This window comes from Dipteris shenzhenensis, chromosome 12 (assembly GCF_047967505.1).
Source record: "Dipteris shenzhenensis isolate YYH24624 ecotype China chromosome 12, Dip_SZ_1.0, whole genome shotgun sequence".
Classification (NCBI taxonomy): Eukaryota; Viridiplantae; Streptophyta; class Polypodiopsida; order Gleicheniales; family Dipteridaceae; genus Dipteris; species Dipteris shenzhenensis.
The window spans coordinates 8,740,057-8,764,889 of record NC_141607.1 but is presented as its reverse complement, the minus strand read 5'-3'; the positions used below and the strand labels follow the sequence as shown (position 1 = coordinate 8,764,889).

Genomic DNA, 24,833 nt, shown 5'->3' with positions numbered 1-24,833 from the left:
CTTTAGCCTATGGATCAGGGGGACCGATGATACGGGGAGCGATTGGGCAACTTTGACAAATAGAACACTTTAGAGAAAAACAACAAACAATGCCCCCATTGAGACAAAGTGCAGCTGCTGCGTTCCCAAATAAGGTCAATATTTTCCTGACAAAGGCATATCCAAATCCCAACTTAAGTAGAACCTCCTCAATAAAATCCCAGTGTATTCTATCATACGCCTTATCAAGGTCAATTCTAAACACAATGCATCTCACGATTGGTAGTATATGCATAATCCTCACAAATCCAGCTTGCTCTCTGTCCACCAAGTGCCAAGGCCTTTGCCACAATTTTGTAGGAGGTATGAAGCATAGTGATGGGCCGCCAGGGAAAAGTTTCACAAGGCCCTCGGGCGAGAAGCCACAGGAGCATTTGCCATGTCTGATAAAGTAATGGAGAACAATTCTGACTCGATAACAAAAAGAAATAGAGCTGTCTAAATACAGCAATGGAGAAAGACTTCAGCGCGATGCTACAGGCTGCCCCGCTAGCTAAGCGGCGCAGTGCTAACAAACAGGTGGGCATAAAAATATCGATGGAAGAGTAAGGCCTTAAACCCAAAACCCTGCGGACGATGCTGCATGCCCGCCCTCTGCTCAAACGTCTGCGCATCGCCGTTGCCTCTTCACCATCGCCACCCCTTCCCCTTCCTCTTCCTCCCCTTCCATGTTGCTACCGCCACTGCTGCAGCACAAGCAAAGCCAAGCTTTCCAAATGCCCGCCTGGTCGGAAGAATCGCCCACGCCCCCGGGGTGGGTTCACAGAATCTCTCCTTCGTATCTTTGCTTCCACCTCTCATATCACCAACAGCGATCGGAGATCCAGCTCAAATCGTGCTGCAGAAGCTCGAGACTCTGAGGTGGAAAAACTCTGCGATGTTTTGAAGCAGAAGCATGAGAAAGTCCAGCTACAATCATGCTTAGACGGTGTCGCAATCACGTTGACGCCTGCTATCGTGATAAAAGTGCTGGTACGACAGGAAGATGCACTAGTGGCTTGGAGCTTTTTTGAATGGTGCCGTACAAAATGCAGCATAAAACACCATCCTGCAGTCCACAAGAGAATTATCAGCATTTTGGGCAGCTCTTTGCATTTTAACCTAGTATGGCAATTACTTGAAGATCTTCGCACGGCTGGTTTCAGGCTTATGGCACCTTTATTCAGCATTTTGATCGATAGCTACGCAAAGGCCGGTATGGCGGAACAAGCTGTGCATACACTCCAACTAATGGGATTCTTTGGGTGTCCCCCGACAGTTCACTCGTACAATGCAGTGATAATTTGTTTGGACAGGTCGGGCTGCTTCGATGCTGTCACGTCTATGTTTGAGGAAATGATGCTTGCAGGCTGCTCACCCGACGGGACGACTTTCAATATCCTCATCGTTAGTAATTGCAAAGAAGGCAAACTTGTAGACGCGGGCATTTTTGTGGATAGAATGCTTAGCGAGGGGCATAAGCCTGACCCAATCACCTGCATTACTCTTTTCTACAGTCTGTGCGGTAGAGGCGAAGTGGGCAAGGCTGAAAAGCTTTGGATTAGGTTGATTGGGGACGATGTTGCTCTAGATAGTATATTTTTCGGTACACTGATTAGCAGACTTTGTAGGACAGGTAAACAAGTCGAGGCTTACGTTTTATTTCGTCACTTGATGGAACGAAAATTCACTTTGAATAGTGTGATGTACAATTCGATGATAGATGGCCTTTGTAAGGCAGGTATGGTGGATCAAGCGTACAAGTTATGGGATGAGCTGAAAACTCAAGGTCTCACAGGTGATGTAGTAACGTACAGCTCATTGATCTCTGGCTTTTGTAGGCTGGGCAGGGTCAATGACGCATATGTAATGCTCGCCAAAATGTCAGAGTGCGGCTGTGCACCAAACGTCATAACCTTCAATTCCTTGCTTCAAGGCTTGTGCATTGTAGGCAGACTGAACGAAGCATACCTCCTCACAAGTCAGATGGCTAGGAAGGAGTGTAGTCCAGACGTAGTGACATACACCACTCTGATGAGTGGTTTCTGCAGGGCAGGCAATTTTGACAAGGCTTCCCGTATGTTGAGTGAGATGGTTAAAAAAGGTTGCAAGCCTAATGTGGTCACCTTTAATGTCTTACTTGATTCTCTTAACAAAGCAGGAAAGCTGGAACAGTCGCACAAGCTCTTTGGCGAAATGGTGAAGAAAGGATATGTTCCTAATGAGGTGACTTATAATGTGCTTATCCAGGGCTATGGTGAAATGGGAAAGCCCACGGAGGCGTGTGACTTGTTTTCAAAAATGGAAGGGGCAGGCCATTTTCCTAATGCATTAACGTACAGGGCTTTAGTACGGAGTTTCTGTAAAGTTAAAGAGTTTGAAATAGCATTGGAAGTTTTTGATGTGATGTTATCAATTGATATTGATGTAGGAGTCAGCGATTACAATGCCTTGATAAGTGGGCTGTGCAAGGCCAATAAAATGGTGGGCGCTTCTTGTGTCGTAGAGTTCATGAAGAAGAAAGGCTGTGGTCCTGATGTTGCCACTTACAGTATACTCATTGATGGCTTTTGTAAGGCAGGTAGAGTGGATGAAGCACGGAAGTGGGCGCATGAAATGAAAAAAGAGGGCTGCCCTCCTAACGTGTGCACGTACAATTCTTTGATTTGTGGGCTTTTTAAGTCGGAACAAATTGATGACGCCTGGAAGGTTTTTGATGCCATGGTATATCAAGGATGTATTCCTGACATCTATACTTACAACATCATGATATCATACTTTATGAAGGCAGAAATGTTGTGGAAGGCTAGCCAGGTTTTTGTGAAGTGCCTGCAAATGGGATGCATACCTGACAAAGTAATGTACCGAACCTTTGTTGCCGGTGTACTAAAAGCAGATAGAAAATTCAAGTATTCACGCTCTGCAAACAATGGAGGGCAAAAAAGAGATGGTCCAAGCTCGGCAGTGCTGAAATCACTTATGGCAAAGCTCTGTGACTTAGGAAAAGCAGATGAAGCACAGAAGCTGCTTAGTTACCTCAGCGATGCTGGTGTTCCTCTTAGGTGGTGTTCCCCTTAGGTGGGCAAGTAAGGAAAAAAACCAAGCCACATCATGTTGATGATTGTTGCATGGATACCACCAAAGAACCCATGAACAAGGAATTCATCTGCTTCATTAAAACTTCTCAAAACTCTGAATGTCTCTTGTATTCTTGTCTATTGGTTTCTTTGTACTTCTGGTGACTCTTCATATAGAAGAACCAATAGACAAGAATATAATAGACATTCAGACGTAAATTCCTTGTTCATGGGACATCCATGGAGCAATCATCAATATGATGTGGCTTGTTTTTCCAAATTTAAAAAGTGGAACAAGCTGTGCAACTTGTTTTCATATGGAAGTCGGAGGTAGGATTGAATGAATGAATGCAATTATATGTTTATCTTATTGTGAATTGAGGTGAACAGACATTGTTGTGTGGTGCTCCTTTTAAAAGTTAACTAGTTAGGATATCTACGCTTTGTGTTGTTCGTGCTTGTCTGTCGAGGATTAAGACATATGATGCTTGTAGTTTACTTTCTGAGTTAGCCGCTTTCTTCTGGAAGCAGCTATGTCCTCAGATACTATGACTTTGTGCTTATTGAGGCTCTCTTGCTGGTTTTGACTTGGGAGTACACTGGTTTTGTTCTGGGAGTATCTTCAGGTAAAAATGATGTGAAAAGTTTACAGTTGCCATTTCTTCTCCTGCTTTGCAGTGTGTGTGCTTCATTACAAAGTTCGAGTGTCCTTGTATGCATAGGTAAGGTAAGGTCATGTTCCTATGTAGAGAAGGTTTCCTCAAAACATCCAATAGAAAGAGTAACACGATATGCCAAGGCATACTGCTTCCTAAACCTTAGAATTGTAGACCTTGACGTGGTATCTTCTGCCTGAGTATCAAAATGCTTATAATCCCCTCTATCAGGTCGGTTGGTTGGAGGGGCTTCCAGCCCTATAAAAGAGAGGCCCTTGGGCCTCATTTCATATCCATCAGAACAGCACTTCAGGGAGCAGAAAGAGCTTCACGAGCATGCAATCTGTCATTGAGGAGACATCCAGATGGGTGGATGTGGCCAAACGGGATCGTGTGTAAGCAACCGTTTTGGCCACTCTCATGGAGCAGCAGCAAAGAGCCAATAAGGCTCTCAACATCAGAGTCTGTGGCATCCCACGCACTGAGACCACACCGATAGCGATGCGACTGCATTTATGGCCACTACCCTAGGGGTAGCAGATCACGGGATCGAGAGGGCTTGGCGAGTGGGGAGGGACCCCAACCGAGAGCAGCCCCTCATCATACGATTCCACGATGCTCAGACACGACATACAGCTTTACGATATTATGCTACCAGACATCGATCTCGAGGACGCAAGCATGTTGCGAGTCTCAGCTAATAGATGGGCCTCGGTCACATCTTATGGGCAGACACCATAGATCTAGGGAGGATGCATGATCTCATTATTTATAATGGTCTTGACAGATGGCCTTCCTCAGGTGGCTTTACTTGCTTCCCACATGGAGGAGGCTCTGGCATCGTCGATTACATCATGCCACATATTGCCTTTGCCTCCTCTCTTATCACTGACTTTATTGTCGCACCACCACCTCCTTGGGTCGACCACACATACCTCTTTTTTCGTATCTCCACACCCCCCCTTGCATTATCTTTGACTCCACACAGATCACTCACAGCACTCATCATGACATGCACTTTGATTGTAGTCTCTCGCCTAGGTACTCAGCACGCCTTTATACACTTCTCACATATATTGACTTCATATACTTACTAGAGGATCGTGTGGCTTTGATCACCCGCTCCCTTCACGAGGCTGTCCTTCACACCTTCCCTCACCCTACTCGCTCCACTCGCCCATCGCCACTTGGGACCGTCCACTATAACAGTTGGTATGATGATGAGTGTAAGGCTCTACACCATCAGCTTAGATTCGAAACCAAACACAACCTTCCGAATGAACCTGAAATGATACGCGAGTATCGTCGATTGGTACCTAGGAAGAAACGGATTTTATCCGTTGAAATGAGGAGGAGATATTGAACATCTTGTTCAGTAACAACTCCAAGGACTTTTGACGGAAAGTTCTAGAGCTGTGGTCCTCTTCACCCCTCACCGCGACACTAAGGTCTGGTATGATTATGCACGCACACTATACGACATCTTGAATCAGCCAGCTCCTAATCTCTCACATACATCCCGCCCCATTTCTTGCATACTCTTCACTAAGGGGGGTGTTAAGGATGTTGTGGTGAAGCTTCATAATGGCCGAGCGAAAGATCATGAGGTTCTATGCACTGAATTCATTGCATATGGAATTAATATCCTAGCCCCGATCGTAGCAAAGTTCTTTAATGAAGCTGTTTGCCTTGGCTTCCCACGCACCTGGACTGGTAATACTATCTTAATAATCCACAAGGAAGGGGATCCCATGGGCCCAGGGAACTACATGACAATTTATTGGGCATGTCATGTCCAAGATTTATGCATCGATGCTTCATTCTGAGAGTAGCCAATTCACAGAGATGCAAGGGCTTAAAGCAGATAGGCAGGCCGGATTCCCACACGATCATGGGACCATCGATCACATTCTCACACTTAGATTCTCCTCATCAGATGTTTGTAGGATTTGGGTTATGATTAGGAGATCATTTGGAATGTCATGACACTTTACGAGAGTCTCAGGCAGAGTTTGGACAGGGTCTAGATGGACAGAAGAGATTTTGAGTACTATTGGGGTTAAACAAGGGTGTCCTTTATCACCAACCCAATAGTACATCAATGAGCTTTAGACAGCTATGCAGACATTGGGGGGGCTGGTTGCTCTCTTGTTGGCACTTTGATTGAGATCTTGTTGCATGCAGATGACGTGGTGCTCCTATCTTCCTCGGCAGAGGGTCTCCAGAGGCACTTAGGCACTTAGATGCACTACAGTCTTTCTGTAGGCTGCATGATTTGAAGGTCAACCTTGGTAAAACCAAGGTTATGATCTTCAATCTCTTTGCATAGCTCCGTATTGAGAGTGGCCGAGAGAGGGTCTACCTTGGGAGAGACGCATATGCACCTTGTGTGACCTATAGGAGATTGACTCTGAGGAGCATTTCATTTTCAGATGCCTATTGTACTATGAGGTTCGGGGGCGCTTCTATTGTCTATTCAGAGATAGCTCGGGGTTGTTATCCTGCTTCCTCTCTTTTTCAGATCAGAGATGCTTGCCTGCCTTCATCCACAAGGCAGTCAGACACCGTGAGCACCTACTTCGATCACATAGACAGGAGCAAGGTACCCTGGTAGACTTTTCTTAGAGCATGATCATTGAGTTTTTCTAGTTAGATCGCACAGGCTCCCACCTTCTAGGTCTTCGACATGATTGTGACCCAGAGCCAGCGACATGACGGCTTAGGCAGAGGGTTGACACACATATTACACTTGGGGACATTCCCTCCTTGTTCAGAGTTGGAGCATGACCGAAAGGGGTCAGTGTTGTCCTTGTTAGACACATAGCCTTGACGAGGAGACAACATAGGCCTGCGTCCATAGGCTGCCGGCAGTATTCTATCTCTAATTTCATGCTCCCGCGCCCTCACCCTTGATGAGGGACCTCTGTCATGACACTGGATCATATTTTACTTTGTATTCTGATTATAGATGATTTGTTGATGATGATGATAGTGATGATGTAGAGGACTACTATGGTATGACTATGTAGCATTTAGCTTTTTGCTTTTCGCATGGGTGTTGATGCTCGATTATCGCTCCACCCTTACAGCTTGCTTGTACCAGGTTTCACAGTCTCATAGACCCATCGGTCTTCCGAAGACTTTAATAAACTTTCTTTCTTTCTTTCTTCCACTGCGGGATACCCTATGCATAGGTTCATTTCTAACACCCTCTTGGTCTTTTTTTTCTCATAGTTTATTTATTAATGCTTTAAAAGCACCTTACAACTTCTAAAAGGAGTACGGTAGGTACAAAGAAAAAACTTGCTGTCATGAAGAAACCAACATATGTGTGAGAGCATATTTTTATAATATGGTCTACACCCGTTGTTGGGTGCTAATGACGTCAGGGGGGATGTCATAGTAGCTAGTCCCTGCTATGCATGATAGAGTTTATGGTTTTCAACCTTATGAGTGACTGTCATGGGATTGAACCTGCACTATGTTGTGTTTGTAGAGGATGAGTTTGGGAATGTTCTTGGATTCATCTAGGTATATGTTTTTAGAGAACCTAGCTCAGTTAGGGAATCTCAAGAATAGGGGCTAGCAACCGGGATGGGGTTCTATACATCGAGTAAGTGTCTCGCTCGATAAAAGTGTTTAAAAATGCGTACAGGCCAAGCCTTGTCGAGATGCTTCGGCGTTTCGGCCGTCACCCTTGATACTAGAGTCCATGCTCCCAAATGGTAGATAGTGTCCTTCTAAATGGTGACGAGAGTTGTTGGAGAGACCCGCTGGCCTCCCATCACCAAGCTGCAACGAGCCACCCAAAGTTTCCAGGCGATTGGTTATGTTGGCTATTGTCCCCCAAACAGTGTCCTCTGGTGACTGCAGATGGCCCTACCGAGAGGGGGGAACCGTGTCATATGCCTCTATCTTGGGAACCTACTGTCCATGAATCTTGTAATCTGGGGAAAAAATAGAGAAGGCATGGCCCCCCTCCATCAGCCACACAACCATCCCCCATGTGAAATCCCTCTGCATCCTTTGAGTGTTGGCAACGGCAGCCCTTAGAGACATTGCGGGATCGTCTCTAAATCTCTGTTTGCATAGCAATGGCATGTGTCGTCCACCCGCATCTGCTCCAGCAAAGGCCCAACGGGTAAGCCTCTATGCGCTATCCATAAAAAATAAGATATCGTTCGTGGCTTGAGGTGGGACTACAAACGAGTCAAAAAACATGAGATGACCTCATGGGGAGCCCTTTGCTCTAACCCAGTGTCGCTCTCGTGAAGGGGCTCAGGTAGCTGCCTCCAACTGAAGACATCGGCTAATACAAATGGTGTGGGAAAAGAATGGCAGCTCCTCTATCCTATCCGAATGCCCTACTTCGGATGGCCAAAGAACCACTCCCTTGGATCCCACTGGACTTCCCTAAGACCACAACCACAGGCACCATCTTGCCTTGCTTGCTTGTGGGACAAATATGCTTGGATCTATCCAGCCTTGCCCGATCCTTTGCCACTCGAACACCTCCATAGCATTGTCCACCTCTAGGTCCTCTGCTATCTCTGGGTAAAGAAGATATGCCGTCTTGACGCTATAGCATCTGTGGTGGAAAAGCCAAGGGGCTGCTGCAAAAACTGAATCCTGAGGGGTACTCTAGTCCTGGAGAATTGACCATAATAGTGGGGCGAGTATGCTGCCCTATGCAAGCCCTCCCACCAAGACTCTAGGATCACCTCCTCAATCTCCACCATTGTAATGCATGCTCTCTTCAAATGCGAAAGTGCCTGCACACGTGCCTCTATCTTTGCGGGAGGGCGGCGCTAAGCTCAGAAGGACCTAGCTGCTCCGCTATTTCACTGAGCCCATCCTATATGTGTACTCTACTCGAACATCAACCCCTTGATCTCTAGGTGCTAGATAAGAGGCTATCACTCAAACTCCTTGGGGCAGGAAGGGCAGGCCTGAATGAAGCCTCTAGATAAGTGCTTCCAAACCCTGACAAGGCTTTGCATCAAGGGGGAGCCTTCCTTGTGAGGGGGGGTGTCTGAGATAATCCACGTGTGGGACAACTGCCATTGACCTCTTGTACGGGGATATTCTTGTTGCAGCAAGAGCTTCCAAGGCTTGGAACAAGGAGTGAGGTCTTGTACCATCAACTTGCCCAAGAGGGCTTTGCTCTGCATGTCGGGGTCAATGATGCAAAGTCCTTCTTGAACCTGCGGTAGAATCATCGTCTACCAAGCCACCCTGGCTCTAGTATTCCACACATCATCCAATTCTGCTTATAAGAAATTGCGCACTAGCCACCTAAGCTCCCTTGTGAAAACACTTGCAAGAGCCAATATACCAAGCCGTAATTAAAAGAACGTGGTTCACTACAAGGGCCTTGCTTGCTAGAGAGAGTTTGCTGAGCTCTTGTATAGAAGCTTGCTTCGAACGCTCTCTAAGATGGGGGCTATCTGTTGCTCCGCTGAAATATCAATGCCCAACCTGGCAACCAAGGTATCTCACTGTGTGCATGTTGAATCGACATGAAGTCTCGTGTGACCCGCCAATTTCGAATCTCCCGAACCTAGTCCAACTGATCTTGGCCCTTGAAAGTTGAGGCCTCACAAGAAATCTCTAGTGCACTCTTGACACTTCCAACTCTCTGCGGATCCCTCCACAAAGAGTGTTGTGTCATTTGCAAACTCGGAGTCAAGAAGCTCATCCTCTATTCATGTGAGACCTACTGCTTGAAATCTCAAGAAATAGCCTAGAGCCACGAATAGAAACAGGAAGGGAGCTAAAGGGAAGCCTTGGTAGACTGAACATGACAAAGTGAAGGGCTCCTCTGTGTGACGGAGCCCTGTGTGACCACCAATGAGCATCCGACTGGTGCTCCTTGCATACAGGGCCACGACCCCTTGAGTCCATCGTGCTAAGAAGCCTAATCTTTGCATGGTTCCCTCTTCAAAATCCAAGGGAAGGATTGCAAGAGGCTGTCGCTCTTCTTGGCCCAATCAGTTGCCTCCCAGAAGGCAAAGATGTTGTCCAGGATGCTACGCTCTTGAACAAAACGTGTCTAAGTATCATGGATGATGTCTATGAGGTAAGGTCTCAACTACAGGCTCAAGACCATGGTTAAGATCTTGTAGGCGGTATCCAGTAACGTGATTGGTGTCCACTGGCAGGAATTTTGCATCTATCTCCCCTCCTCGAGATCAAACAAATTCACCCTCGACTCATGGATTGAGGAAGAGACCGTGAGTCGAAAATCTTTTGAAAAGCCAACCGAGGTTGTTATGAATGAGCTCCTAAAACTACGAAAGAGGTTAGGTGAGTCCATCCTTTCTGGACACTCTTGGGGCGAGAGGGTCTTGAGGGCCTCTAAGAGCTCCCAAGTTTGTGAAATGCTCTTCTACCTGCATGGGAGACTACTGGAGGTATATTGGCCCAAGCAGCCTCCCGAGCAGGGGAGACCTCTGGAAACTCCTCCTTAGCCTAAAATAAACATTGGTAGAAGCCCGTGGTCACCTCAAGGATCTCCTGCGGGTCTGAGTGAATCTGCCTATCTCTCAGCTGCTGAAGCTAGGTGCCTGTTGACCCAAGACATGTGGTTTAAAAGAACTGTTGGGTAACCTTGTCTCTGTGCTGTACCCATCATGCTCTGGAGGAATGATATGAGAACTTTGCCCTCGGAACCTCCGTGGCCTAGATATCAAGCCACACACACTCATAACAGCTTGCAAGCCACTGTGAAGCTGAATCTTGCTCCATAAGTCGCTCTATTGAAGCCAAATCTTGCTTCAGTGCCCTCTCTCGCACTTGTAGTGTCTGTTGTTGCGTAAGAGCTTGGGCCTGAAGCTCCTCGTTGCTCTTGAATGACATTAGCTACCCAAGCTGCCCACCCTTTGTCGAGATGTTCGTCCGGTGGCTGCCGGCAATGCTGATTCTTGAGCAGCCTCGTCATGGACACAAAAGGGGGTCCGCATCCCTAACTCCCTTTTATAGGAGGAGGAGATGTAGCAAGCCGTAATAGAGATCTGGTGAGTGATCCAACATCGCCGTGCCTGCGAGGATGCTCGTGGATCCCCCTTTATGCAGTCTCCCATATAGAACTTGTCAAGGTGGTCTAGCAAATTGTTGTGCCCCTTGTGCCTAAAGGAAAAGCGTAAGCTATCGTTAAGCCTAGAGAACTCTGGCTCGTGCCACGAGTCCCTGTCATTGATGGTGAAGAAAAATTGCTCCCAGCACTGCAGGCATGGGCATACACATGCAGGATGCTTATCCTAGAATCCCCTATCCGGACCCATCCATACGATTCTCATGGTTATGAGCTTGCCTTGGTCGTATACGTCCGGGGTGACCGCTTGTTGTTGGAGCATCAAAAGGCGGGGCTTGCGGACTGTGTCAGCAGCCCATGTGATATGCCTTTTCTTTTGCTGCGTGGGTTCCAGCCAGGTAGGTGCTCCGCCCTTGTAGCGAAAGTTTTCTTCTTGTTGTTTGCTTAGTCTAGTGTTTGTGAAGAAAAGGAACTCTTTGAAGGATTTTCTACATGTAGATGGTCGGCTCTGAGTAAACCACTTGCTCATCTTGTACAAATTGAAACGCAAAGTTGACGGTAGTGTTGACCGTTGCCTTGTTGCAAAAGGCTATGCCTAGCAACATGGCATTGACTTTGAGGAGACAGTCGCCCCCACTTCCCATATTACGACCATTCGGTGTGTCATTACTCTTGCATCCCAAAAGCATTGGGAGGTACACCAGTTGGACATTAAGACCGCTTTCCTTCATGGCGATTTACTAGAAGATGTCTATGTCACCCAACCTCCGGATTTGAGGTTCGATGGTTCTGAAAATCAAGTATCCCAGCTGAAAAAGGCCCTCTATGGTTTTGAAGCAAGCACCACGTGCATGGTATGCCAAGGTACATTCTTGCTTGCTATGCCTTGGATTTCAAAACAGCAAACATAGAGAAAATAGCAGATTTCAAGGCGAATTTGGTCAACTTTGTGTTTCAATTTGGACAAGATGAGCAGGTGGTTTACTCAGAGCCGACCATCTACGTGTAGAAAATCCTTCAAAGAGTTCCTTTTCTTCACAAACACTAGACTAAGCAAACAACAAGAAGAAAACTTTCGCTGACATACACCCACACCACTCCAACCAAATAACAAGGACAAAAACAAAAACCTTGAGAATCCTACCTTGCTTGGATGTGAGCAATTCAACATGGTAATTTGTATTTGAGATCTAGCACAAATGAAGGATCTAAGAACACATGAAGGACAAGATCAGTGTGGAGCAACATGACGTTGTGCAGCACCTGTTGCAGTTGGCGCATCAAAGGAGGGAGTTTTCCCTTGGCGATGACAAAGCTCCGAGGAACTTTCTCCGGCTCACACTCAGAATGCAAAGGTTGTGCTTCATCTGCAATAACAAAAAGAGTCAAGCAAAAAGTAAAACCGGTAAGGAAAACCCCAACAGCCTGATTGTGGAGGTTGAAGCTTACACTTCTAGTGAAACCCATGGCTGGAAAGGGCTACATTTCTCGACTCAGCCTTAAGCACTTCACAACGACATTGAGGACAAATGCTCAGATACATTAGAGGTCTATACCAGCTATGATAACTCCCTAAGGGTCCTAGCACACTAGACATCCATACTCTTTCATGTGACAAAAGTTTGCTCTTAGTGAGAAAGTGTCGCTCTCTTTCATGTGCCAAAGGCCTCATGCTTTGAAGCATGCTCAAAGGCTTGAGGTAATGTTTTTGTTTTCCTTACTATTTCCCAATCCTTAAAAGAGGACAAACAATGGCTCCTTATTTTGCAAGAAAGGGTGGCTTGAATTACACTTTAGGAGGTTGCTTAGCAAATAGTATGTGGGAGGAGCCAATTGTGAGGGTGTGTATGATCTTACAAAGCACACTTCAGCCAAATATGACTTTTAAAATGTTGACAACCAAGCATGAAACCAGACTAACCAATTGTCAAAATATATTTCAACTAAGATGATTTTAAAGATGTTGACATAATCAGGGCTGAAACTATTGTAGCTGATACCAATGTAAATTACTCGGTGCTTTCTATCAATTCAGACAACGGATTTTGCAGAGGCGTTTGAATGAAATGATTGCGAGTTGCCAAACACATATACTTGAACTTAAGAGTTTGCAACTAAGTTGTGTTTAAGCTGTATAAGTCTTAATTCCAGTGTAATTGCAAACTCTTAAGTTCAAGTATATGTGTTTGGCAACTCGCAATCATTTAATTCAAACGCCTCTGCAAAATCCGTTGTCTGAATTGATAGAAAGCACCGAGTAGTTTACAGTAGCCAAGGCCTTCAACAACGTTATTGTGAATAGTGCCAAATTGTGATTTATAAGGTGTCTTTAACTATGAAAATGTGCCAACGCTTCACAAACCATGCCTCCTCTCACTCAAATGGCATGAGACGTGAGACCCGGCCCACAACCAATTGAGAGAATTAGCTGCCTCAATCGCAAACCCCTTGGATCGTTGCTTCAAAGAGGGTTTGAATTAGAGTGGATGGCAAGAAAGTCGGCAAGCACGCAGCAAAGAACCAAATGAGACAAGCCCACAAGTAACAACGGGCGAGGATAGGACCTCAGTTAGAGGCCTCTTCGTAGAGATGGCAATCGGATGTGTCTCATCCGGAGGCGATTGGTTTCTCTAGAGAGGGAGTTCTCTGATCTTCCACCATAGGTAGTGGAAGATTGGACTTCTCAAATCTTCCACCAGAGGTGGTGCCTTAGGACACAGAGCAGGTTCTACTTGTACAGCTTCAGGCAGTTTCAAGGCCAATGCCAAAGATCCCTCCTTCCTTTGTCCTACCTTCCAGTCACCACCCTTGCCATTGCCCCCCCACCTACTGAGCCCACGCCGCACGCTCAGTTACAAAGCGAGATTGGTGGTGAAAGGCTATGCACAATCAGAAGGACTTGACTTCGACGAGACCTTCGCCTCCATAGCTAGGATGGTGACCATTCGGATACTCATTGCCTTGGCTACTCATCATAGGTGACCCTGGTGGTAGTGAACCTCGATGTGCTTCGTCCGTGCGTGAAACACGGGGTTGTTGGCAATTGCTATGCAAATCTGGTTGTCGCACATAACCACAGTCGCATCTTCTTGGGCCACATTCATGTCCTCCAAGATCCACCTGAGCCACAATGCTTGGCATGGCGCTGTACAAGCAGCCCTCTACTCCGCCGTCTCTGTAGATGAAAGGGCGACAGTAGGTTGTTTCTTACTTAGCCATGACACAGCTCCTGATGAGAGTAAGAAACAATATCTAGAGGTCGATCTGCGGGTATCAATATCACTTGCCCAATCACTATCGCAGAAACCTCCCAACTCAATGCCTCTCATATAGGGCTGAAACAGCCCCCAGAGCTTGGTACCAATGGATAGATGTTTTCTTTCAAAAGATTGGGCTTCAACGGAGTCCATCAGAGGCAAATCTTTATCTCGACACAGAGGGGGATTTGCGCCTAGTATTGATTCTATATGTGGATGACCTCATCCACATACGACGAAGAGGTCATCCACATACGACGAAGACTCCTTAGATCAAGAGACTTCTCATGGAGGAGTTCAAGATGACTGACTTGGGCATACTTCACTACTTTCTTGGGATTGAGGTGAAGCAGGGAAAGAGCTGTATCTTTATTTCACAGGAGAAATATATCAGGGAATTGCTCGAACGCTTTCAGATGGAAAATTGCAAAGCAGCAGTGACTCCCATGAAAACTGGTCTAAGCTGAGTGTGTGTGATCCATCCAGCCGGTTGATTCATCACTGTATAGACGCATGGTGGGGAGTTTGCTTTACCTCACTAGTACCCGACTGGATATTTCCTACGTAGTTGAATTGCTCTGCCAGTTCTCCGCCACACCTGAGACGCATGTATGAGGGTGCCAAGCTACTTGAAGGGTACCTACACCTACGGCATCACTAGCCTTCTTCAGTTTGCAGACTTTTGATGGGGATCCTGGAATCTGAAATCCTGGTGGCTGTGCCACTTATACCTCCTCCTCCAGGGGTTCCATTAAAAAACGCAGACTTGACGTCCATCTGAAAAATAGGCCAACTATGATGAGCAGCCAAGGCAATGACTGTCCGAATGGTCACCATCCTAGCTGTGGAGGCGAAGGTCTCGTCGAAGTCAAGTCCTTTTGATTGTGCATAGCCTTTCACCACCAATCTCGCTTTGTAACCGAGCGTGCAGCGTGGGCTCAGTAGGTGGGGGGGGGCGGTGGCATCCTAGCTGTGGGGGCAAAGGTCTCGTCGAAGTCAAGTCCTTTTGATTGTGCATAGCCTTTCACCACCGGACAAAGGAAGGAGGGATCTTTGGCATTGGCCTTGAAACTGCCTGAAGCTGTACAGGTAGAACCTGCTCTGTGTCCTAAGGCACCACCACTAGTGGAAGATTTGAGAAATCCAATCTTCCACTACCTATGGTGGAAGATCAGAGAACTCCCTCTCTAGAGAAACCAATCGCCTCCAGATGAGACACATCCGGTTGCCATCTCTACGAAGAGGCCTCTAGTTGAGGTCCCATCCTCGCCCGTGTTACTTGCGGGCTTGTCTCATTTGGTTCTTTGCTGCGCGCTTGCCGACTTTCTTGCCATCCACTCTAATTCAAACCCTCTTTGAGCATGAGGCCTTTGGCACATGAAAGAGAGCGACACTTTCTCACCAAGAGCAAACTTTTGTCACATGAAAGAGTATGGATGCCTAGTGTGCTAGGACCCTTAGGGAGTTAATGTATCTGAGCATTTATCCTCAATGTCGTTGTGAAGTGCTGAAGGCTGAGTTGAGAAATGTAGCCCTTTCCAGCCATGGGTTGCACTAGAAGTGTAAGCTTCAACCTCCACAATGAGGCTGTTGGGGTTTTCCTTACCGGTTTTACTTTTTGCTTGACTCCAACTTTTGCATTCTGAGTGTGAGTCGGAGAAAGTTCCTCGGAGCTTTGTCATCGCCAAGGGAAAACTCCCTCCTTTGATGCGCCAACTGCAACAGGTGCTGCACAACGTCATGTTGCTCCACACCGATCTTGTCCTTCATGTGTGCTTAGATCCTTCATTTGTGCTTAGATCTCAAATACAAATTACCTTTTCAAATGTTGAATTGCTGACATCCAAGCAAGGTAGTATTCTCAAGGTTTTTGCTATTGTCCTTGTTATTTGGTTGGAGTGGTGTGGGTGTATGTCAGCGAAAGTTTTCTTCTCATTGTTTGCTTGGTCTAGTGTTTGTGAAGAAAAGGAACTCTTTGAAGGATTTTCTGCACGTAGATGGTCGGCTCTGAGTAAACCACCTGCTCATCTTGTCCAACACAGAAAAATTAGCCTACCCGAGCGTGGTTCGATGTCCTCGTGGACCCATCGTAACATTTGGAATTCAGTCTTATTCACTAGTAGCTGACACAGCCTGGACTCAACAGCGCCCATGAGCTCCTGCTGGAATTTTTAAGTGTTTTTACCAATGACCTGAAGTGTTCTGATTACATGAAAGTTAATCCAGTTGATAATCTAAATTGATTTCCTTCAGATTGTTCTTGCTGGCTTTTGCTAAGTGACTGCCACTATGTTTCAAAACATATTTCCTGCCATAAACGTGAAGACAGTATGCGTAATTAAGTTTGGCTTTGTTGTAGTTAAATTCACCGATTTAGTATGTCCAGTTTGTCCCTGAAATTTTGTGTTGTCACCTTTTGGATAGGTGAAAAGGGTGGTACTGCTGAGCTACAACAAGGAAACTAGGCTTATCAAATTTGCCATTTCTAATAACAAATCTGAATATCAAGATTCAATAGAACCCTGGTTCTTGAAAGTAGAGGTAAGAGGGCCCATGGGAACATAGTACATAATAGAGCCTAGGCTTTTAGTAACCAAACCAAAAACTAAATAGTAAAGAGTCAAGACATAATAAAATTAAATAAAAGTTAAAGTTCATGTAATGATCTTTTAAATAGGAATACATGCATTAATCATGATGCTCTTCGCTACTATGTAGTAGCTAGCTGCTAGTCAGTGCTCATGATTCATAATTAGAGAGTGGATCCTCAATGTCCTCCTCCTCCTCCTCATCACCATCATGTGAAGAGTGACTATCGGACAATGAAGCAGACCGAAAGTCTCCGTCACCGTTTGTGTTGCCCTCATCGTCATAGTTGTGGGCTCTTGCCACATCTTCAAGAGCCTCCAATGCCTCCACCTCTGAATACTCCTAAGGCACTGGAGCAGCAAGGAGATCAAAGAGATGATCACGGCCATGTCGAGGCCCACATCCTCGTCTGCCTCACGAACTGAAACATTGATGTGTGCTATACAAGAATGAGTAGTAGTCACACACCTATCCACTCTCTCCAACTCCCTGTGAAGATGGGCATACATTTCCCTCTACTCCGCATCAAGTTGAGTTAACATCATTTGGGGGGGTGAGCTTAACATGATTTGAATTCACTTGCATTTTTCAAGTTACAAGCTAGCATTGGCCATACCTTATTTTAAAATAAGTTTCTAATTAGGCTTTAGCATTGGTCATACAGCATTAGTCCATCTAATGACCTCAGCTTTTGTACAAGCCTAAGGTTTGCCTGGTAGCACACCAATCTTTGTAATTGATGTGTGCTCAATTGAGTTTAGCTCTTTGTATGTACGAGTGGGTAAGCACTCTATTTCCTCTCACAAGCTCTTGCAGAGCAATTGTGTTGTGCAAAAATTGACCAAATATTCACTATTTTCTCAATGAATCAAGGAGCAAGCCTCTAAGGCTCAGCTTTGCTATCAAGCACATGTGACATGGTAATGTCACATGTGCTTGATAACAAAGTTGCAAATGACAAATGTGTAGGGAAAGGATGCGGATTGTAATGTCCCGCAAGTATGGAGTGCCATGGCTGTTGGGTGTGGGAAGCAATGGAATGCAAGGGAACAAACAACAAGCTGAAGGAGCTAAGCGTACTTGCAAATGGATCATGAAGAAAGCACGAAAGTGGCCAATATAGGCCCCCAAAAGTCAACTAATCGACTAAGTATTACAAGGTCCTAAGTGAAGTAGATGTACTAGGACTAGATGTCCTAACTAGCCTACAAGGCCATACCAAGGCTGAATGCTAGCAACCCCCCCTTCATGGTATGGCTGAAGTGTCCTAGACACATCTCAGGTATACTTGGAAACTATATCATGGTTACGCATCTTTTCCCAAGATGGATACAGCAGCCTATTATAGTACAGGGAGATTAACATCACATAATAGTTGGTACCAAGTGTAAAGCATACTAAAAAGCCTTAAACTTGGGTCATGGTAGAGCCTTTGTGAAGAGATTGCTAGGTTATCCTCTGTGGGAACATATGGACAACTATATATCTCCAGTTGACAGTCGCTCTCGAACATAATGATAGTGTACCTCAATGTGCTTCATACACTCATGAAACACTAGATTACGTGCAATGGCCAAAGCACTTTGCCTGTCAGTGTAGATGATTGTGATCTGAAAGTAACTTGCATAGCTAAACACACTCTACGGTAGCTGTGAAGGCTGGCTGTACCGAATTGGAAATAGCAACTTTAGGCTGCTTCCTTCTTGCTGGACCAAGAGATGCACGAAGAGCCAAGCATGAAACAGCTGCCACTGTGCGAGACATGGGTGTCATAGCAACCTGCCCAATCACTATTTGTGAATGCATGCAAAACCAGTAAAGACTGATCATGACAGAACATTCCAAATGTTGTGTGGCCTTCAAGTGGCAGCAAATTGGGCACTCCCATCCTCGGAGGAGAAACGGAAGCTAGGCGCCAATGGTGTAGAAATTGGCTTGTAATCCTCCAATTGGAAGCAGTGTAAGAGCTGCCCAATGTATTTATACCCCCCCCTAGGCCTCAACACAAGCAAACTAGATGCCCAAATAGTAGTGCAACCTGCCCATATCTGACATTGCAAATGATTTCTGCAAATTCGCGTTGAAATCTGCTATTTTCGTGTGTTTGCTGTTTTGAAATCCAAGGCATAGCAAGCAAGAATGTACCTTGGCATACCATGCCCGTGGTGCTTGCTTCAAAACCATAGAGGGCCTTTTTCAGCTGGGATACTTGATTTTCAGAACCGTCAAACCTCAAATCCGGAGGTTGGGTGACAGACATCTTCTAGTAAATTGCCATGAAGGAAAGCGGTCTTAATGTCCAGCTGGTGTACCTCCCAATGCTTTTGGGATGCAAGAGTAACGACACACCGAATGGTCGTAATATGGGAAGTGGGGGCGATTGTCTCCTCAAAGTCAATGCCATGTTGCTGGGCATAGCCTTTTGCAACAAGGCAATGGTCAACACTACCGTCAACTTTGCGTTTCAATTTGTACACCCACTTAATGCCTATGGCACACTTGCCGGTAGGTAAGTCGTGCCAATTCCAAGTGCCATTAACATGAATGGAACCAAGTTCAGCTCTCATGGCCTGCATCCATTCCTTGCTTGCAAATGCATCTTCGTGACTAGAGGTTCCTCATTACAGGCAGTGGCAATCAAGGCAACGTCAAGCGAATTGCCGTGCATTTGTCTTTATCACCTCTAGTGCAGGCAGCCAAGGGCTCAGCTTCCTTGCTGTCCGGTAAAGTATCCAAGAGCCACCTTGGAGGTCTTTTATGCTGTCTAATGACAGCCCTCTCTTGATCAATTGCACATCATGTGGCTGCAAATAAGGCTAAGCATGTGGAACCTGAGGAGGTTGAGAGCTGCTAGAGGCATGTGGAGTTCGACCCTACAAAAGCTGATCTGAATCTGCAATAGACTGAAAGAGGGGGAGCAAGGTATCGAACACCTACGAGGCATCCACATTAGGCTGTCTTTTGCAGTCCGGCTGGAAATTGCAGCAAAAATTACATCCCTGCTGACAATAGCCTTCCCCTCTACTGGGCTGAAACAACCTGTACCTTTGCTTTGTGAGCTGTAGCTTATGTAGATGCATTTGACAGCCTTATCCTGCAGTTTATGCCTTAGGTGAGAGGGAATATGAGAAAATGCCAAAGATCCAAACACCCTCATGTGAGAAAGCACTGGCTCACGACCTTTCCATGCCTCATAAGATTGCTCTCACTGCCCGAGTAGGTGCCCGATTCAGCACATAGTTAGGGCACCTACCCAAATTTTACCAGGCAAGGATTTGCCCTTAAGCACATACCTAGCCATTTCCATTAAGGATCGGTTCTTCCGCTCTGCAACACCATTTTGTTGCAGGGCATAAGGAGGAGTGCATTAATAAATGATACCCCAGGCTTCCAAAAATCAGCGTACTCTCGAGACACATACTCACCCCCCCTACTGTATGGAGGGTCAAGAGTTTCAAGAGGATGCAGCTAACGGATGCCATAGCTAGAATTCAAGTCTTGGAAGGACCTGGTAAGAAGGAAGTCATTGACGAGGTTATAAAGTCATGCAATGCTCCCCCCCCCACCCCCCAACTAGTCTCTGCAGTCAAGAATCTAGTTCATACTGAAATGCAGACAGCCAAGCAAGAAGTGACTGTGGAGTTTGATGCAAAAGTCAACAAGGCTGATATTCAGGAAGAGATTAAAGAACATACAGCTAGAAAGGGTAATGCTTTGAAAATCAGAATTGGGAGGCTTCCAGATGGATGGTATAAAGAAGATGAATCTTTTAGTGATACCTTAGCACATGTCCAAACAGCCATGCCTACTGTTGACTGGACAGCAGATGCCGATGACAATCCTGACAACCCAGATGATGACGGTGAAGCTCGAGTAGTTCATATCGGTCAACGTAATGGCCATGCTATCATTACATTCAACTCACGAGACATACATATAAAAGTTCTGCGACAATCTCACAAGCTGAAAGGGACGAAGATATGGATAGCCAAGGAACTCACCAAGGCTCAACTGAAGGATAAGGCAAAGGAATTAGTAAAGGTTCGGGCTACCAGGAAGGATGGTAAATGGGCAGTCTACCGGGACGGGATAGCACTCATTAGAGAGTTTAAATCAAAACCAAAAGACTCTCAGTCTTAAACTGATGTAAGGCCAACTATATATTTGTGCGTATGTTTTATCTAGGCTACAATATAGGTACTCTCTAAATAAATGGAGCGGCTTTTGCACTCCTTGGAAGCTGCCTTGCGCCCTCCCTAAGCTGATGTACTAGATGGCTTTCATGTTGTCCCATAGACCTCTTGGTCTCCCGTGGACGTTAATAGACTTTCTTTCTTTCTTTCTTTCTTTCTCATATTCAGACATTTCTAAAAATTTCTTGAAGCACGCAAAAACCTCAGACATGGCCTTGAGAGATGTGTCTGCTGTAGTCATCAACAAAAGGGACAAAATAATAGACACCCCCAAGAGAAGCTGTCTGTATCGGACCGTAGACATCGCTGTACATTTCCTGGATGCACCAAGGGTTCCATCTTTTGGGAATAAGAACTGATGCATTTTACCCAACAAGCAGCCCTCACAAATGTGCTATTTAAGTGCATGCATCTTTGGAAGATCCAAAACCATGTCCAATGAACACATTTTGACCAGACTATTTCAATTGAGGTGCCCCTATCTTCAGGTCATTAAGTGTGTGTTTGAAGTTACACATTCAGTAGCATAGGCAAGTGCATTAGCCTCTATAGCTCGCTGTTTCATATGTATCTAGATGATACAGCCCTCTAGAAAGTGTCCTAGTAAGTACAATGCAGTTATCATGCCGATTGTCATATACGGCCAACCATAACCATCAAAGACAACCCTGAAGCCATTGGTAGAAATGGCTGAAAGGGAAATCAGATTTTTTTCGATGCTTGGAACAAACAACACCTTAGAAGAGTGACTGTATCCCCTGACACAGAAGTAACCTCAACGTGTCCAATCCCTTTGACAGGATAAGAGGCATTGTTTGCACAAGTGACAATGCCCTCCTTGTGAGCATCACTTAATGTCTGAAATAAATTTCTGCAGGATGTAATGTGCTTTGAAGCATCACTATCGAAATACTAGTTAGAGTCAGAATTTGAAAGTGATAAGGCAGAAACGTCCTATGAGGATTATAATGGCATGTCACAACAAATGCCCACTCATCATGAGCAAAATGTGCTGCCTCATTGCTATGCTTATGGGAAATTGGTGCATTTGTGATTGCAAGTCCCTGCTGTTGCTTCTTCTCCTCGGATGCAATGCGCTTTTGGCACTCAGATATGTCATGGCCTCGTTTCCTGAGGAAGGTTTGGCTTGCTGTAAATTTCCTCCCCTGTGCCTTTGCCCTTGTGATCTATGGCAAAGGCTTGGTCTGCATTAATAGAGCCCGGTTTCAACAACTCTGCTCCTCTTGTAGGAGTAGGGAGACAAGCTAATCGAAGGAGTAGTGGTTGGGGTTACCCATGGCCACTAACCTCAATGTTGTAGCAAATCCTTGATTTGAGTCAGGGAGCCCATTAAGTGTCGTGGAATGACCTGTGCATCTGGTATAATCTCACCCACATTAATAAGCTGCTCACAAAGTCCTTGACTTTGGCGAGATAGGCATCTATGCTGTCCCCTTCTTGTATGTGCTACACTATCAGGTGTTTCTCAAAAAGGCAACTCTGGCCTCATTACGAACCTGATACAAAGGGACCAAAATGTCCCATGCATCCTTGGCTGTCATGAAAGATTTGATGTCAGGGATAATGAATCTCTTGCAAATGCAATCATGGCATGTGCCTGGGCATCCCTTTGATAGTGGGTTTGGTACGGTGTAGGAGGATTTGGTGCATGAACGGGTAGTAGAGCTAGAAGTGGTAGTAGTAGTAGCACCACCTATAGTGGATACAGTGACAACAGGTGCATGTATAGGTCTAGTCTCTATTCAGATACGATTCCCCAGAAACTCTTGGATACCAAGAAGCGGTACACCAAGTACAACCCAGATGGGATAGGTGGTACCATCAAGCTTGTCTTCAGCAGAAGTCACTCCAAGCAAGTCAAGTTTGGTCATCGGAAAAATTCCCTGAAAAGAATGTGCCCTGCAAATTTGAAGCCTCAAGACTATCACTGCAATGAGCAAGGTGCTCAAAGGCTAACACAAAATCTGCAAATGTCAATCAGAAATTACAGCAAATATCTGCAAATGTGAATGCCCAATGAAGTGCTCAAACACTGAGCAAAATGCACTTTTCTCAATCCTTTGGGTTTGAGTTCCACTTCCAAGGGTTTAGAAATCATGGATGAAGATTGAAAGTCTGCCATCTTCTCTTCTTTCTGTTTTGGCTCTTTTGAGGTTTCTCTTGTTTTTTTGTGCTTGTACTACTTCTTGTGTTGCCTTTTTTTTTTTCTTGCATTGCACTTTTAAGAGGAAATGCCTAAAACATATTTTAAGTTTGTCTTGTTTTTGTGCTTGTACACTTCTTGTGTATACCTACTTTTTTGTCTTGCATCATGCAGGAGTGGGATTCTTATCGATACATTGTTTGGAAATGAATATAGCAGTTCATGCTTTTTTGTGAGCATTGGACTTAAGAGGAAATGCAGAGTGCCTAAAAATTAAGATAGCGATTTGGTCTCGTCCTTGAAAGCTTATTAGATCCCACTTTCTATCAGTTAGGAAGACACCTGTAGAAATTGCTGCACTATAAGACTCATGAGGGAAAAGATTAGACTGCGGATGCCGTGCGCAAGCAGCGAAGAGAACAGCAACAAGAAAAGTTTGCAGAAAAGAGTAATACATTTCATTGTTCATTGTGTAAGTGTTTTGTTTCACTGAGATCTTCTTGTTTTGGTCTACAGTTGCAATGTGCTAATGCTTTCGAAATTGGATTTGTACATTTCTGGGAACAGCCTTCTAAAGAAGTCCCAAAGGCTTCAATCTGGTGGGGCTAAATACCATGAAGACGATGATGTGGAAGTTAAACCAGGGGAGGATGTAGATGATGCTGTGTGGTCTGGACAAGAACCGAACGAGAGCCATATGAAGGTTTATCAGATTTAGCATATGAAACGTTTGTTGATTTAGCATTCCATCTCAGCACTGTTGATGGAACCTTTTACTCTTCTCTGCTCTGCTGCAGAATTTTTGAGTGGCACCCGTAGGAGGAACTTGGAAGCACAGTTCGAAAGAGATGGTAGTGATTCATTTACATCAGAAGTCATGGGGAGAGGTTTTGGGCTAATGAAGCTGAATCAGGAAGTTGAGGGAAATAATTCAATTAAGAAGAAAAAGGTGCAGGGAAAAAGTGTTTTCAAAAGATAAAGTTTGGGTTAATTGCTGTGAAGGTTCTTTCCCAGAGAAAGAGCATTGAGAAGAATGCTAGTTTCGCACATCAAAGAAAGAAGAGGAGGACAAATTGAGGAAGGGCGCTTAAAAATGTCAAGCGGCAATGCAAAATGGCTATAGGGATTGTTTGTAGAAGTTTCAAGGCTTACTAAATAAGTGGCTGAATATTTGGAATGATGTCTGTTGAGACTTCTTTTGCAGCTTTTGTTGGAAGCATGAAGAAGACGACTTATCTTGTGTAGAGAAACAGAAGCATATTAGCAGCAACAGAAATATTGAGTAGTTGCTATGGTCTGGAAATAAAAACATGATAGGAAGTGTTCATCAGCCTCATGTAGGGTAAAAGAGAAGTGTACCAGCGCCAACTGAGTAGGTAAACATGTGGTATTTAAAATATAAAATCTTTTTTTCACGTTTATTGGGGAGGTGGGAGAATTTTTCAATGCCAGCCATTTCGTCTGAATCTACCCCGTGTGACCTAAGGCTTTGCAGGAGGCTGGTTTTTGTGCAAACAAAGCAAGTCCACTCTCTTCTTTTATTTATAAATGAGAGCCTTTGAGCTAGCAATGTCCTCGTAAACTTTGACTTCCCACAAGGCAAGTAAAGTAAGAGAAAGTAGCTTGCCTCTAAGCCTACTAGAGAGTTCCATGCCTCTAGATGGATCTATGAGTCCACACAAGGAAAGATATGGAATAACTTACATTCTTTTTTTTCCTTAGAGCTAAACTTATCTCTTTTATTTTGTGTCATGGATTGTGTCAAAGTTGTGCTTACGCGAAAGCACATTTTCAATCGAATAACGTAATAAACTTAGAATTTTAGAATTTCCACAACTTTCAAATA

General features: G+C 45.1%; 1 protein-coding gene across 1 annotated transcript; it reads left to right on the top strand.

Annotated features, from left to right (window-relative positions):
* Window positions 1-615: 615 nt before the first annotated feature.
* On the top strand, window positions 616-24,346 carry LOC147895770 (uncharacterized). Its single transcript, XM_087382837.1, has 4 exons — window positions 616-3,425; window positions 23,162-23,459; window positions 23,555-23,690; window positions 23,785-24,346. Exon 1 carries the CDS (start codon window positions 616-618, stop codon window positions 3,094-3,096), a length of 2,481 nt encoding a protein of 826 aa, XP_087238963.1. The 3' UTR covers window positions 3,097-3,425; window positions 23,162-23,459; window positions 23,555-23,690; window positions 23,785-24,346.
* The last annotated feature ends 487 nt before the right edge of the window (window positions 24,347-24,833 follow it).